This window comes from Mesoplodon bidens (assembly GCF_964165515.1).
Source record: "Mesoplodon bidens genome assembly, chromosome: 15".
NCBI lineage: Eukaryota > Metazoa > Chordata > Mammalia > Artiodactyla > Ziphiidae > Mesoplodon > Mesoplodon bidens.
This window is the reverse complement of record NC_138171.1, coordinates 33,441,276-33,454,617: the sequence shown is the minus strand read 5'-3', so window position 1 is coordinate 33,454,617 and position 13,342 is coordinate 33,441,276. Positions and strand designations below refer to the sequence as shown.

The 13,342-nt window shown below is 54.6% G+C and overlaps 2 protein-coding genes across 3 annotated transcripts in view; both read right to left on the bottom strand.

Annotated features, from left to right (window-relative positions):
• Positions 1 to 83: 83 nt before the first annotated feature.
• BHLHA15 (basic helix-loop-helix family member a15) lies at positions 84 to 3,839 on the bottom strand. The gene is made up of 2 exons (XM_081257405.1): positions 3,777 to 3,839; positions 84 to 3,125 (listed from the first exon to the last, which is right to left on the bottom strand). The coding sequence occupies exon 2, from the start codon at positions 3,068 to 3,070 to the stop codon at positions 2,513 to 2,515; it is 558 nt and encodes a 185-aa protein (XP_081113531.1). The 5' UTR covers positions 3,071 to 3,125; positions 3,777 to 3,839; the 3' UTR covers positions 84 to 2,512.
• Positions 3,840 to 5,416: 1,577 nt separating this feature from the next.
• The window catches only part of LMTK2 (lemur tyrosine kinase 2), a 79,610-nt gene continuing 71,684 nt past the window's right edge, over positions 5,417 to 13,342 (bottom strand). For both annotated transcript variants that reach the window (XM_081255498.1, XM_081255499.1), the window contains exons 12-14: positions 10,443 to 10,575; positions 9,957 to 10,199; positions 5,417 to 9,070 (exon numbers count right to left, since the gene is read on the bottom strand). In XM_081255498.1, coding sequence (XP_081111624.1) covers positions 9,042 to 9,070; positions 9,957 to 10,199; positions 10,443 to 10,575 — 405 coding nt within the window. In that variant the 3' untranslated portion in view covers positions 5,417 to 9,041. The remainder of the gene's footprint in view (positions 9,071 to 9,956; positions 10,200 to 10,442; positions 10,576 to 13,342) is intronic.

The following is a 13,342-nucleotide window of genomic DNA, read 5'->3' as shown; positions in this document are numbered from 1 at the left end:
AAATGCACAGTTCCCCACCCATTCGAGCTTGGGGCAAAAGTAGCAATTGCCATGAAACCTTTTATTTTGGTTTCATTAGTACTCTGAAGAGGTTGTTAGGAAAAATAAAAGCAAATTGGGATCATTTAAGAAACATTTTCACCATAATTATAGCGGGGGCACTGGCCGTTCAGTTCCAGGTAGGTTTTCTCTATAGAAAAGTCGCAGTTCTGGTTTCTCTGTCGTCCCTGAGCTCATGCAGGTCTGGTCTGCAGGTGGGTCCGTGGCCCCCGGTGCCGGCCGGGTGGTCAGGGCTCAGAGTGCGTGAGTCTCTGACTTTAGGAAATGCACAGCCTGGAAGGGTAGGGCAGGGCCTTCTAGCAGGACAGAAGCGTCCAGCCTGGACTTGGAGTCCAAGACGAGGGTCGACGGAGTGGACCTGGCAGCAGGCTCACCAGACCTGTCCCCTCACCACCCCTTTCCCCATATTCAACACCCCAAACCTGGACTGGGACCTTTAAGGCTCCTTCGTGATGTGGCCACAGGGCAGGCAAGTGCCCTCCAGCCTCGGGTGGAAAAGACTGCACATCTGGGCCCAGGCAACCCTCTGGGAAGCAGAGTGGGGGCAGATGCCAGTTTGGGACAGAGGGACAGAGTCACAAAGGCCGTTGTCCTGCAAGGTGGTGATCCACAGGCCCCCAGTCACCAGGCATGGGCTGCTGGACGGAGCCTCTGCTGGGCGCACCCCACCCCAGGCTTTCGGCTCAGTTTGTCGGCTCATTCGGCAAGTTCAGGGACGCGCTGAGCCCTGCTCTGGCCTCAGCTCAGCCAGAACAAGAGGCGCCAGGCTTGCAGGCCTCCCTCTCCTAACACGGGCCATGTGGGCCCCATCTGTCCCGAGCTCAGAGTTGCCCTCAATCTCGGCTCTCATTGGTGGGCCCCCGACCACTGACCTTCCTGCGTGGCCACCCTGGGGGACAGGCCAGGACACCTGGGGTCCCCCCGACCCATGCTGAAGGTCGGCTGGGGCGATGGGGCCAGGACCAGACCAGGCCTCCGGGGGTCACCAGGCACTGGGGCCTAGCGACTGGGGTGTTGGGGGTGTGGCGGGGCCGGGGGTGTCGGCTGGTGTCTGACCTGGAAAGTTGGGACTGAAGCCCCTCATGGCTCTTTCCAGGGGTGCCACCTGCTGTCCTTGATGAGGCCAGGGCTGACGCCAAGCCGGGCGGGGCGTTAAGTGGCCGGGGCCAGGACTGCCGGGGCGGGAGGGTGAGGCTGTACACGGAGGCTGGGTCCTCAGCTGCGGCAGCCCCGCTCCTGGCCTGGCTCAGCCCCATGCAGAGTGTGCAGAGGCGCCTGGCCCCCGACGGCTCTGCAGATCTGGGCACGGGGAACCCGGCCCCATGTGCCAGGCCAACTCCGGCCTCTCCGCAGCCCTGTGGCTGGGCTTCCTGCCCGAGATGCAGAGGGCCCTGTCCCCTCCCCATGTTGGCCGTGGGCAGCCGGACAAGGGAGAGGAGTTGCCAGCAGGCTTGAGAGCAAAGTTGCCAAGCCTGTCAGAGCCAGCGGGGCGGGAACACCACAGAAGGAAGCGTGGCCCAAGGCGGTGGGGACCTGCCAAGCTTCAGTCCCGTCTTTAAGGAGCAGCACCCGCTGGGGGAGGGGACCCCTGCCACCCCAGGCTCCTCCCCGCAGGGCCCGCAAGTGCAACCAGGACCCAAGAACACCCTGAAGTCTGTCAGACCACCCTCTGCCACTTGCATGGCCACAAACACGACAATGAGTGGCAAACCTCGGTGGGACCCTGAGGGAGGCCTGGGGACAGACCCTCTCCCTGCAGGAGACCCCTGACTGCTCAGGGGACCCACGGCCTAGCAGCCTCTCTGCCCGACCCCGCAGCCCCGTCTCCGGTACCCTCGGTGGCGGGCCGCAGACCCTCCACGGTCAGGAGCCCCACCCGGAGGAGGGAGCCAAGACTCCAGCCCCTGTCCCCGACAAGGTCCCTTCAGAATTAATGGGAGGGGACCTGACTGGGGCTTCTCCCTGACAGATGCTGAATTAGACACTCCAAGCACCTCTGCTCAGCCCCACTCCCCTCGAGGCCGTGGGCTTTGTTTGCTCCGTGCCTCAGTTTACCCCGAACGAGGAGGCTACGGTGCAGGTTGGGGGAGGCCCCGCCCTGGGCCTGGGCCTGGGCCTGGGCCTGAGCAGTAACTGGGGAACTTACCCAAGCAAACCTTTGCGTGGAATCTCCCCTCACCTCAGGAGGGAGCGGGAGTGAAGAGGAGTGAGTGACAAGGGCCGGCCAGCTCCTGCCTAGACGATGACGAAGCAGGCCCTGGGACCTTGTGGAGGTATGGGCCTCATGCTGCCCAGAGCCGTGGCCTCCACCAGGCCACTCACCGGTCTTGTCCCTGGGCCCTGGGACGTGCCCAGGGCTGCGCCGAGAGTTCAGGGAAACGGAGCCGCGGGGCGCGGAGGGCCCAGGGCTGGGAGGGGCGGGCCAGGCCGCTGACCCGGGCGGGGTGGCGCGCTAGGAGCCCTCGCGGAAGCTGTGGATCTGCGTGGAGTACTTCTGCAGGTGGCCCTCGGGAGGGGCCTCGGAGGCCCCGAGCGCCCCCCGGGCCACCTGCTGTGGCTGCTGGTAGTGCTGGTAGAGCTTGGGGACTGGCCCGTCCAGGCCCGGGAGGCGGCCGCTGGACATGGTCAGGATGGTGGCGGTCAGCGACTTGATGTAGTTCTTGGCCAGCGTGAGCGTCTCGATCTTGGAGAGCTTCTTGTCGGCGCGCACGTGCGGGATGACCTCGCGCAGCGCCTGGAAGGCGTTGTTGAGCTTGTGCATGCGCTGCCGCTCGCGCTCGTTGCTCTCCAGCCGCCGCTGGACGCTGCTCTCCCGCCGGCTCCCTGGCCCCGGCCGCCGGCGCCCGCCCTCTGCCCGCGCCCCCTGCGCGCGCGCCCTCCGGCTCCGCAGAGCCTTGGCCGCGTCTGGCCCCGAGCCCGGCGGTGGCCTGTCGGGCGTCCGCTCCCCTGGGGCGGCTTCTGGGTCTTGCGGGGGCGCCCGGCGCCGGGGAGGCCGGCTCTTGGTCTTCATGGCTCCAGACTGGTTGTCCTGGTGGGGGGGGGCTCTGAGGGGGGAGCCTTTGGAGCTGAAATCCAGAACACAGGCCACCCCGCGGTCACTTGGCAGGCCAGTGGACGCTCAAGGCAGCGGTCCCCAGTGGCGGCTGCCCAGCTGGTGCACAGTGACCCCAGGGCCCTTCCCAGTCACTTGCAGGGCCCTGAGCTGACCCCACCCCCACCCCCCATGCCCCTGTTTGACCTTACACTGACCCCTCAGACCTTCCCCTGGTCTGGTGGCCCCCTCTCCCCCTGGGTGACACGTATTGACCCCTGGACCTTTCTCCGGCCCCATGCCCCCCACTGCCTCCTGAGTGCCTCCTGGGCTTAGGTGGCCGTTGACACTTGGCTGAGACCGCCCAGAGGCGCGGCCCCATCCTAGCCCAGGGCAGGCCCTCTGCCAGAGGCTGCACTACCTCCTGGACGGACCGTCTTGCCCCACTGGACGTCACACATGCAGGGACAACACTGGTGCCAGAATGGCTGTGGACGTGAGGCGGCCGTCGGAGGTCAGATGTGGACGGTGGCCAGAGCCCGCCGCAGTCCCCAGGCCCAACACGTGGATGGCCGAGGCCAGAGCTCGAGACCCGGACCCCCCACCCAGGTTTTCCTCCAGACGCCACCCGGCCCTGCCCCAGGGTCCTCTCCCCGCCGCCCCACCTGCACCCCACCCCCGTTACCTGGGGATCCGTGGCCGCACGCGCTGGGGCTGCCCACGGGGGACAAGGACACGTCGCTTTAGGCGCCGCGGGCGGGGCGGCGGCCGCATGTAAATGAGCCCGTGGGGCGGGCGCGGGGCGGGGCCGGAGTCCGCGTGTCCCCGCCCCGCGGCGGGGGCGGGGCGCACCTGCCGGCTGGGGACCTGGGGCCCCTCCCCGCCCGCCCGCGAAGGGTTCCCGGGACGCCTCCCCACCCGGCGCAGGCTCCCGGAGCCAGTTCCGCGGGCCTCGCTGCGAGCCGGCCGGCGCGGAGGGGAAGCTCCTGGCCGCCGCACATGGCCTTGGGGTTAAGGCTCAGCACACGGGGCCAAAGTCAGATTCGTGGAAACGCCGTTTTGCAGTTAATACGAGTTTCTCAAACGGGCGGCGGCCACAGCCCCGAAGAGCAATAGCCCAGGCAGCCCGCGCCCTCACCCCGCGCTTCGGGAGGACCCTGCAGCACCGGGGGCTTCAGGACCCGACCCCGCCACGCCCGCGGCGCCGGGCCAGGTGCGAGTGGGCGGAGCCCTGCCCGGGGAGCACCTGCCCGACCGCCTGTGGGCAGCTCACCGAGAAATAGCTGGTCATCGGTTTTAGGAGGTCTCCAGGGGCGAGAGGCAGCTCGAGCTCAAAACCGGCTGCCGCCCACCTGTTTTACTTCATCGTCCCCTGCCTCAGTTTCCTCACCTTCGACCGGAGCACTGTGAGGCGTTAAAAGCAGCAACTGCACAGGGGTCCTGGGGGCTGATGGGAGGCGCCGGAGCGCAGCAGGACCCGCGGCGGCACACGGGCCTGGGCTCCCACCGGCCCCGGTCCTGCAGGCCCAGGGTCTGCGCTGCCCCCCGCACTTCCACCGGACACTGCCTCTCGCTGCCTGTCTTGGGCTCTGGGAATGGGAGCGCACAGGTCTCCTCCACCTACTCCCCGAGGGTCACTCTGCAGTTGGTGTAACCTGAGCTGGGGCCAGGCCCCTATTTTGGTACAAGGAGGCCCATTTCCCTGCTTGTGACAGCTGGGACCAGGACAGCAAGGAGGAGACACTCGGGGAACAGGAAGGCTGGTTTTGAGCTGATTAGCCTCTGGGCTTAGCGCTCCTTAGAGGCTGGATCTCAGAAATTAAAACACTTCTGGGACTTCCCTGGTGGTCCAGTGGCTAAGACTCCGCGCTCCCAATGCAGGGGGCCGGAGCTCAATTCCTGGTCGGGGAACTAGATCCCACATGCATGCCGCAACTACGAAGCCCTCGTGCCGCAGTGAAGATCCCGCGTGCCACAACTAAGACCCGGTGCAGCCAAATAAGTAAATAAATACTAAAAAAAAAAAAAAAAAAAACCCAAAATGCTTCTGAAATTCATCAATAAGTCCAAAGGTTTGAATTACAGGTACACTTTATGGCAGCGCAAACAGCCTATGCTAGTTTTCCGGTGATTATGCAAATCTTCGTGTTCTCGGGAGCGTGGGGTTCAGGTCTGTCGCAGAAAAGGGCATCCCATCTCTAGAGACCAGGGCAGTGAGTGACCCAGGGCTGTAGGCTCCAAGCACCCACAGTGGGGCAGTGCCAGACCGCCCACCCCGGGCCTTACACCGTGGAAAACACACAGAATCAATGCAGTAACAGAATCTATAAATATATAACTATATTTATTTTGAATATTAAATAGTTTTTAAATTACAAGCAGTTTATTGAATCACACTATGCATCAATATACAGTAAAAATCTTACAATTTAAAAATGTACACGATTTAAACTGAAAGTTCATTAACTATTATATTGCCGTGAACCTCTTACAACTGTGTTAAAGCACAACAGGGAAACCTCGGAGGTGGGATGGCCCCATGCGTCCTCATTTGCGGCTGGAATGAAGCAGTGGGTACTCACAGCGGGCCGCTGTTACCGTCCATCTACGCCCGTGCCAACTTGAACTTAACCATGTTCCAGCCATTCAAATAACAGGTTGTTGGCGATTCAATACTGTCCACACATCTTTTAAGAATTAATTTACATACTAAAGAGTGTTTTCCTTTTTGATAGCCAAAGCTTGGGCCAACCCCATTACTACTTAGGAACGTTGTTTTTGAGACTTACACCTGAAGTAACTGTGTACACCCATTCTTATTTTAAGGCTACTTCTCCTAAGGCTAATATTTTGAAGCCCCTCGTAACTGAAGCCCGGCATCTCCAGCCTCACACTTGGTTCGCTTCTGAAATTTTCAGATGACGGGCTGCGTAGAGTAAAACCAGGAGCTGCCTCCCTTGCACCTGGGCCCTCAGGACAAACGTACAGAAAGTCATTAACCCCACGAACACCCTGTGGAAAGTGTTAATAAAAGAAGGAGGCTTTGAAAGGGGTTTCAGGGCAGCAAGACCTTTCTTAGATAAACCCATTTTCATAGAAACAATCGCCTGTACACTCAAAAATAGAACAGATACTCTGTTCTCCATTCAGCTTCCTGGAGCTTCTTCACCCTTAAGATGAATGGCTTCTTACCCAGACGCACAGTCCAAGTTTCAGAAGGATTTTGGGGGAGCACTTTTTCTACATTGTTCTTACTGGCTTATGACCAAGTCCTTTGATAACACAAATTAACATCTAGCTAGGAAGGAGATGAAGGTTAGATTATTTTTATTGTAGGACTTAAGATACGTAAACTCCACCAAGGTAAGACAGAGCCCAAAGGAGGCCAGGAAATATCGTTGTGAACCAGGTATGACAAACCTCACCCACATTATCTAGAGAATTCCACTGATACTATTTCATTGTGTAACTTATTAGAACAAAAGCCGTTTAAAAACCCACTACTGGTAACCGAGTGAAAAGAAAACTGAAACAAACAACAAAGCACATGCTGACATTTCAAAAATGGGCAGAAAATTTTCATCTACATAATTTCCTGTGTATTGCTTGAGATTTCAAAAGAACATGTTAATTCCCATGTTTATTATAAATATAAAATCTACCCGACCATGCAACACCACACCAAGACCTACTACTCCAACCCAGCCCCACCCCTAGCTCCCTGTATAAAATGTTTTTGGCAATTCATTATCAGAGTGATGTAGACCTTAAAATAAATTAAAATGGGAATTATGTTGTTAAAAATCTCCTTAATCATAGTGAAAAATGTACAGCCCCAAAGCATCAATAAATTTACCACAGGCTGACTGTATAAGACTATCTAGTCTATGGATCTACTTGATTTTAGTCATTAGATTTGAACTCCTTAAACGTGTAAATTTAAAAAAAACTAGTATAACTGCCTCTCATTTTTCCTTTAACCAAGACTGGTAGATGTAAAAATTCAGAAAACTCTGGAAGTCTCCAGAGCAAGAAGTTGAGAGTTATGACAGTTTTGGCAAAATCACCTCCTAATGCCCTGTTAACTGTGTTTTCAATTTCAACATGCACGTCCCAGGGTCCGGCTCTGGCAGTGCTCTGTGCTCACACCGGGGGAGGGGAAGGGCGCCCCTGCCGCTCTGGAAAGTCATTGCTAGTATAAAAAGGGAGCGAGCCAGAATTGATAACATAGGTCACAATTTACTATGTCAACTCTAGCCAGCACACACACCTGCATCGGGTCCCCAAGTTCCCGTGACCGATGTCCTGCAGCCCCAGGCGGGCCTGGAGGGTCATCCCAGCCTCTCGCTCAAGTCGGGAAAGCATGTCAGCACCGGAAACCCCTAGGGTGAGGGGCCAGTGTGCAGGGACCCAGCCCCAAGGCCCCACCCGTATACACTGGCTGCCACGCTGCTGGCAGAGCAGAACTCGAGGGCCGCAGAGTGAGGTCAGCTTTTTATTACCAACACCCGACACCTGCCAACACCATGAGGCTGCACTGGACACACTTGGTCCTTTCAGAGCAAGGGGAGAACTGGGAGCTTAATGCAGAAGGGGAGGGTCAGTGCAGATGAGCCCGGGGCGGCATCTGGGGGTGATGGCCACTCGGGCTGCCCGAGGGCCCAACCAGGAGGACGTGCTGGCTGTGGAGGCTCCTCTGTTGTCCTCACGGCTGCGGGATGTAGTGTATTGCCTCGGTTACAGAGACCAGCCACACGTGGACGGGACATGATCCGGACTGGCTCTGGGGGCTATGAGAAGCTCAACACCTCAAGAGCACAGACAGAATGAACTCAAACTGTCCTCAGCCCCCAGGGCCCTCTGTGGAGCAGCTTCTATGCTCCTGAAGGAAGGAGTGACCACACAAGGGCCCTGAAGCCACCTCCGTCTGCGCTTCCAGAAACCAAGCAGAAGAGCCGGCTCTGAGGGGAAGTGACTTGGGGCCCAGCTGGGAGGAAGCCTCGTGGCCCCTGGGGACAAAGGGGGGACCTGGATGTTCCAACCAAGCCGAGCTCTGGGAACCACCTGTCGATTTTTTACCAAAAGGGTTTTTTTTAAGTTGAGGGAGGGGTGGGTGGGAGAATCACACAGAGAGGGTGCAAGACCCGTCAGCCCCTCAGAGAAGCCTCAACTGCAACAGGGAAAAAACCACCTTAGAGAGAAGAGACAGAAATGTGTTTCATTCAATCAGCAAAACAGAGCAGTCTTCTTGGACTCATCAAAAATATTTCCTATAAGAACATAAAACACTAACATTCAGAATCATTTATCATTTACGAAAGAGTACCATATGTACAATTCCAACAATTTCTAAAGACAGCATAACACTCAAAATACTTAAGCTTTACAAGTACCATGCAAACAAACTATAAAACAGAAGAAAAAAAAATCAAACTAGTGGATAGCACCAGCTTGACCTGCCTTATTTTCCTTGAATAATTTAAGATTCTGTACAATATCAGGGACTCTCAGGACAGTTATCCACAGTGCAATTACAGAAAGCAATTAGTGATTTCTTTAAAAACAATAAATATGGCTCACTGGTGCCAATTCCCATCGTGGTCCTCGGGGACCTGTGCATGGACGGGATGCACAGGTGCGGACGCAGAGAACACCCCACGTGGGAACCAGAAACCACCCGGAGACGACAGCCCCCCACGCCGGCCAGGCTCAGGCTCCCCGCGGACGGCAGGCCCTTCCAGCGGGCGGGGCGGCGAGGGCAGCAAATAGCTCTGGACGAGCTGGATGAGCTGGGAGACCACGCCTGGGCCGGGCGTCCCACGGCGCCGTTCCCTCGGCCCCCTGAGTCCTCCTCCCCTTCCCGTGTCAGCAGCTGTCGAGTGGGCGCCACTGGGCAGCCAGAAACGCCACAGCCGGGGAGCCGCCTGGGCCCGAGGTGCCTCAGCATCACCTAATCTTTCTCCCCGTCTTCGCTGCTTCCTATTAGGAGAGAGCAAGCAAAGCTGTGTTTTAAAACGATCGTCACAGATAAAAACAGTGTGGACGGCGTCTGAGCTTCGCTGCAGAAAGAGGAACTGAAGCTAGAAGTGTGGCTCTCAGCCACCTGCCCGGCCGCTCGCCGCTTCCTGCGACAGCGGCACCTGCCAGGCTCTCTCACAGACACACCTGCGCGGCTCACACACTGCTCAACGCCAATGCTTTGGGCGCGGGAGAGAACTGGCTCTGAGCCCCACACATCTGCCCCCGACAGATCATTAGGTCATGGGCGTTATCTAATCGGCACAATTAAACCCAGGACAAACACAAATAAAAGCCTTTATATTTTGCAGTTATTATTTGATCTGCAAACTTCACATCAAAAAAGTATACCTATTAACATTTATCTTCAATCTAGTTGTGGGGAAAAAAGGATCCATATGTTCAGATACCACTACTTCAAATGTGCCCGGCCCATGACCTCCCCCAGGCCTTCTGGTGGCACACGAAGACTAGGACTTAATAGCAAAATCAACATTCCCGGGGTAGGGCCAGAGTGCATTTGGGTTCAAACCCGAAGTCAGGGCCAAGTGTTCTTCAGAGCATGAGCTTTCTGAAGAGCTGCTCCTCTCTGGGGGAAAGAAGGAGAGATGGGGGTTGGGGGCTAACAGAACAAAGGGGAAAAGGAGAAGAAAGGTGGCGGAGCAGCCCCAGGGCCACCAGGCCCAGCAGGGCAGAGACGGAGCCCGGAAGTGGGGGACGAGGCCCCGGAGCACACTGTCAAGGCTGTGAGCTCTTTGTAAAGATTCGTACAACCTTGTCTGCCAACACCGGGAGAGCATCCCGTTCCTGGGCAGCCGGCCCTCCCCTAGCTCCACACCCTCCTCACCTCCCTGCTCCATGTCCGAGTCTGTGAGGTGCGTGAGAGAGAAGCTGGCGATGCTGGCGGGCGTGATGGAGAACCTGGAGTAGGGCGCCCCATGAGGCCAGCTGGGCTCCGTGCTCCGGGGCGGTGGCGGCGGGGAGAAGTACTTGGATGTCTGAAGAGAAGGTTTGGAGCGGAGGAGGTGACTCGTTGTCTTTGACATAAAAGGGTCCGGGGAGAAGTCATCGTCCCATTCAAAGCCTCCACCTGGAAGTAAGAAATAAAAGTAACTCTCCTTTCATGACTTCGTTTTAAGGAATAGAGAGGGCAGTGCAGGCGTCCAGGTGGGCTCAGAGGGGCACAGACCACCCTGGGCACAGACGGCAGGGCTGCCCACCCCACACCCCCAGGGTCAGAGGGGGTCTTTGAAAGCGACATGTGAAGTTATCCTCAGAAACAGCTCACATCCCACTCATGTTTAGTTGCTTTTTAAACCTGCCAATGAGATACCTTCTTCATCAGTGGAACTTTCGGAATTCATGCACCTGCTCGGGTAGGGGGAGCCTGATGACGGTGTGGGGCTGCTCAGCCCCGGCCCACACGCCTCTCCTCCGCAGTGGCCCAGCTCTTTGGTCGGGGTCTCCTGAAAAGCCCAACATAAGTTCCCATCAGCCAGCGCCTGCTCTCAGGAGCCCTGGGGCAGGGGCCCTTGCTGACCATTTGTGACCTGTCCCTCCCACCCCTGGGGAAGGTGGGCCAGGAGTCCACGCCCCATCTCTCCCGTGGAACGGGCTCTAAATCCTGGGCAGACACACAAAGCGGCCACGGGAGACCTCGGAGGAGGAGATGCAGCAGGCAGGTTGGGGAAGAGAGCTGGAGTCAAAGGACACCAAGCCAGTGGTGAACCAACCCCACCCCTCCACCCCACCCCCGCCACTTGGGTCCTGGCTCCAGATGCAGGAAGGGGGGTCTTCTGATGCTTAGAAAGAGGAGAGGAAATTCAGGGGTTTGCTCTTTTCCCCCTGTTCTCTTGCTCCCAGCCCAAGCAATCCTGGGTGACAGCGGCGGGGTGGCAGGCACCTGTAATTCTGAGGGCGGTGAGCTTCCTCTCTGCCTGGAGAACCCACACGCCTTATCCCTGTCCGTCCTCCCGCTGCGCAGCTGCACAGCGTACTGTGGTAACCCAAAGCCCAGCCTTCTGGCCAGAGGACCAAGAAGAGAGGGGCCAAGACACTGGACAGCCCAGGGAGGGGGGAGCTCAGCAAAGGGATCCCATCAGTTGTTGATGAGCTCCCGGCTTACCCCCAGCTGCTCAGGGTAGATCTGACCCTAAACAGCACACCAAAGCATTGAGAACTGAATTTCAGGGAGACCACTGCCAAGGTCCAGTCTGGCCAGGGGGTAGCACATGCACAGGGCAGGTTCAAATAGCACAACAAAGGCTTTGAAAGGGGACCCCAATCCCCAGAAGGCTGGTTGGAACTTGTGACCTGAACCCAACTGGGTCAACGCCTTCTAAGAAGAAAATATCAACATTATCCATAGAATCTAAACAAGGCACCGAATCGGATAAAATAATAAGGGTACAATCTAAAATTTCTCAGCAAACAAAGAATAAGGAAAACCTCAATTCCCAGGAGAAAAAACAATCAGCAGATGCCAATGCCAAGATGTCCTTAGATGTTGGAATTACCTGAGAAAGACTATTATAAATATGCTCTTACAAAGTCTGGGAAAACACACTGGAAATGAATGGAAAAGTCTCAGCAAAAGAATAGATAAAAATAATGAATTGCGGATTTCGGAACAGAAAAATACAATAAACAAAATTTTAAAACTCACTGGGTGGGCTCAATAGCAGGATGGACATGAGAGAGGACAGAATAAGTTAATGTGAAGTAGATCAACAGAAATGATCCAATCTGAACAACAGCAAAAGCAAACACTGAAGGGAATGAAAAGAACAGGGCCTCAGGGCCCATGTACAAGGATATTACCAAAAGGTGTAACGCTGGAGTCCCAGAAACAGAGAGACAGAGTGTGGTGAAGAAGAAAAGAAGAAACAATGGCTGAAAACTTCTCAAATCTGGTGAAAGACATAAAACTACAGGTTCAGGAAGCTTTGCAAACTTAAAATGAGATAAATACAAAGAAATCCATGCCTGCAATCCAGAAATCCATAATCATACTACTGAAAGACAAACACAAAGAAAAAAACTCCTGAAAGCAGCCAGGGACAATGATGAAAGAAAAGAACTGTCACCTCAGAAATCTATGTTCCGAGAAAACATCCTTAAGAAATCAGTGTAAAATAAAGACACTCTAAGATGAAGAAAAACTAAGAGAATTTGTTAAAAGAAAAAAGAAAAAAAAAAAAGGCCACACAAACTTCTTCAAACAGAAGGGAAATGATAATAAAAAGGAACCTGAAACATCAGAAATGAAAAAAGAACAGTAGTAACTATCTGAGTGAATATAATCCTATTCCTCTCCTCTTCAGTTTCTTAAAACATGTTTGATGACTAGAAGTAAAGCATAGAGCACTGTGTGATGGGGTTTTTGATGAATAAACAAACATATGACACATCAGACAACCTGAAGAAAAGGGGTAGGGGTGGATGAAGGGCCCACAGGGTACAGGGGTTCTTATATTCCACTTGAAATGGTAAAACACTGATTCTAAGGAGGCTGTGAAAAGTTAAGTATGTACATTGTAATCCCAAGAACCACTCCAAAAACTACACTAAGAGAAGACATATAGTAAGAAATGCAATAGATAAAAGGTAATTCTAAAAATTGTTCAAAAAACAGAAACACTGAATAAAATGGTGCACCTAAATCCAAATACAAATAATTCTATTAAATGTAAGTGGCATAAAATACCAATTAAAAGACAAAAAGTTTCAGAATAGATTTTAAAAACCACCTATGTGCTATCCACAAGAAACTACTGTCAAGTACAGGGATGCATGTACATATAAGGATGAAAAAAGAGACATCATACAAATACTACTCAAAAGAAAACCACAGTAGCTTTATGAATATCAGAGAAAGGAATAAAGAATGACATCATATAATGACAAAAGGTCAATTCACTGAGAAGATATAATAATCTTAAATGTGTATGAAGCTAACAACAGAACTACAAAACAGATGAAGCAAAAACTGACAGAAATGAAAAGAGAAACAGACAAATCCATAATTATAGCCGGAGACTTCAACACTTCTCTCTCAGTAATAGACAGAACAAGTAAACAGAAAAATCAGCAACAATACAGAAGAAATGAACAACCAACTGCATCTGACATTTATAGAGCAATCCACCCACCAGAAGCAAAATACACACTCTTTCAGGTGCACATGGAACATTCACCAAGATAGACCATATCCTGGCTCTACAGCAAAACAAC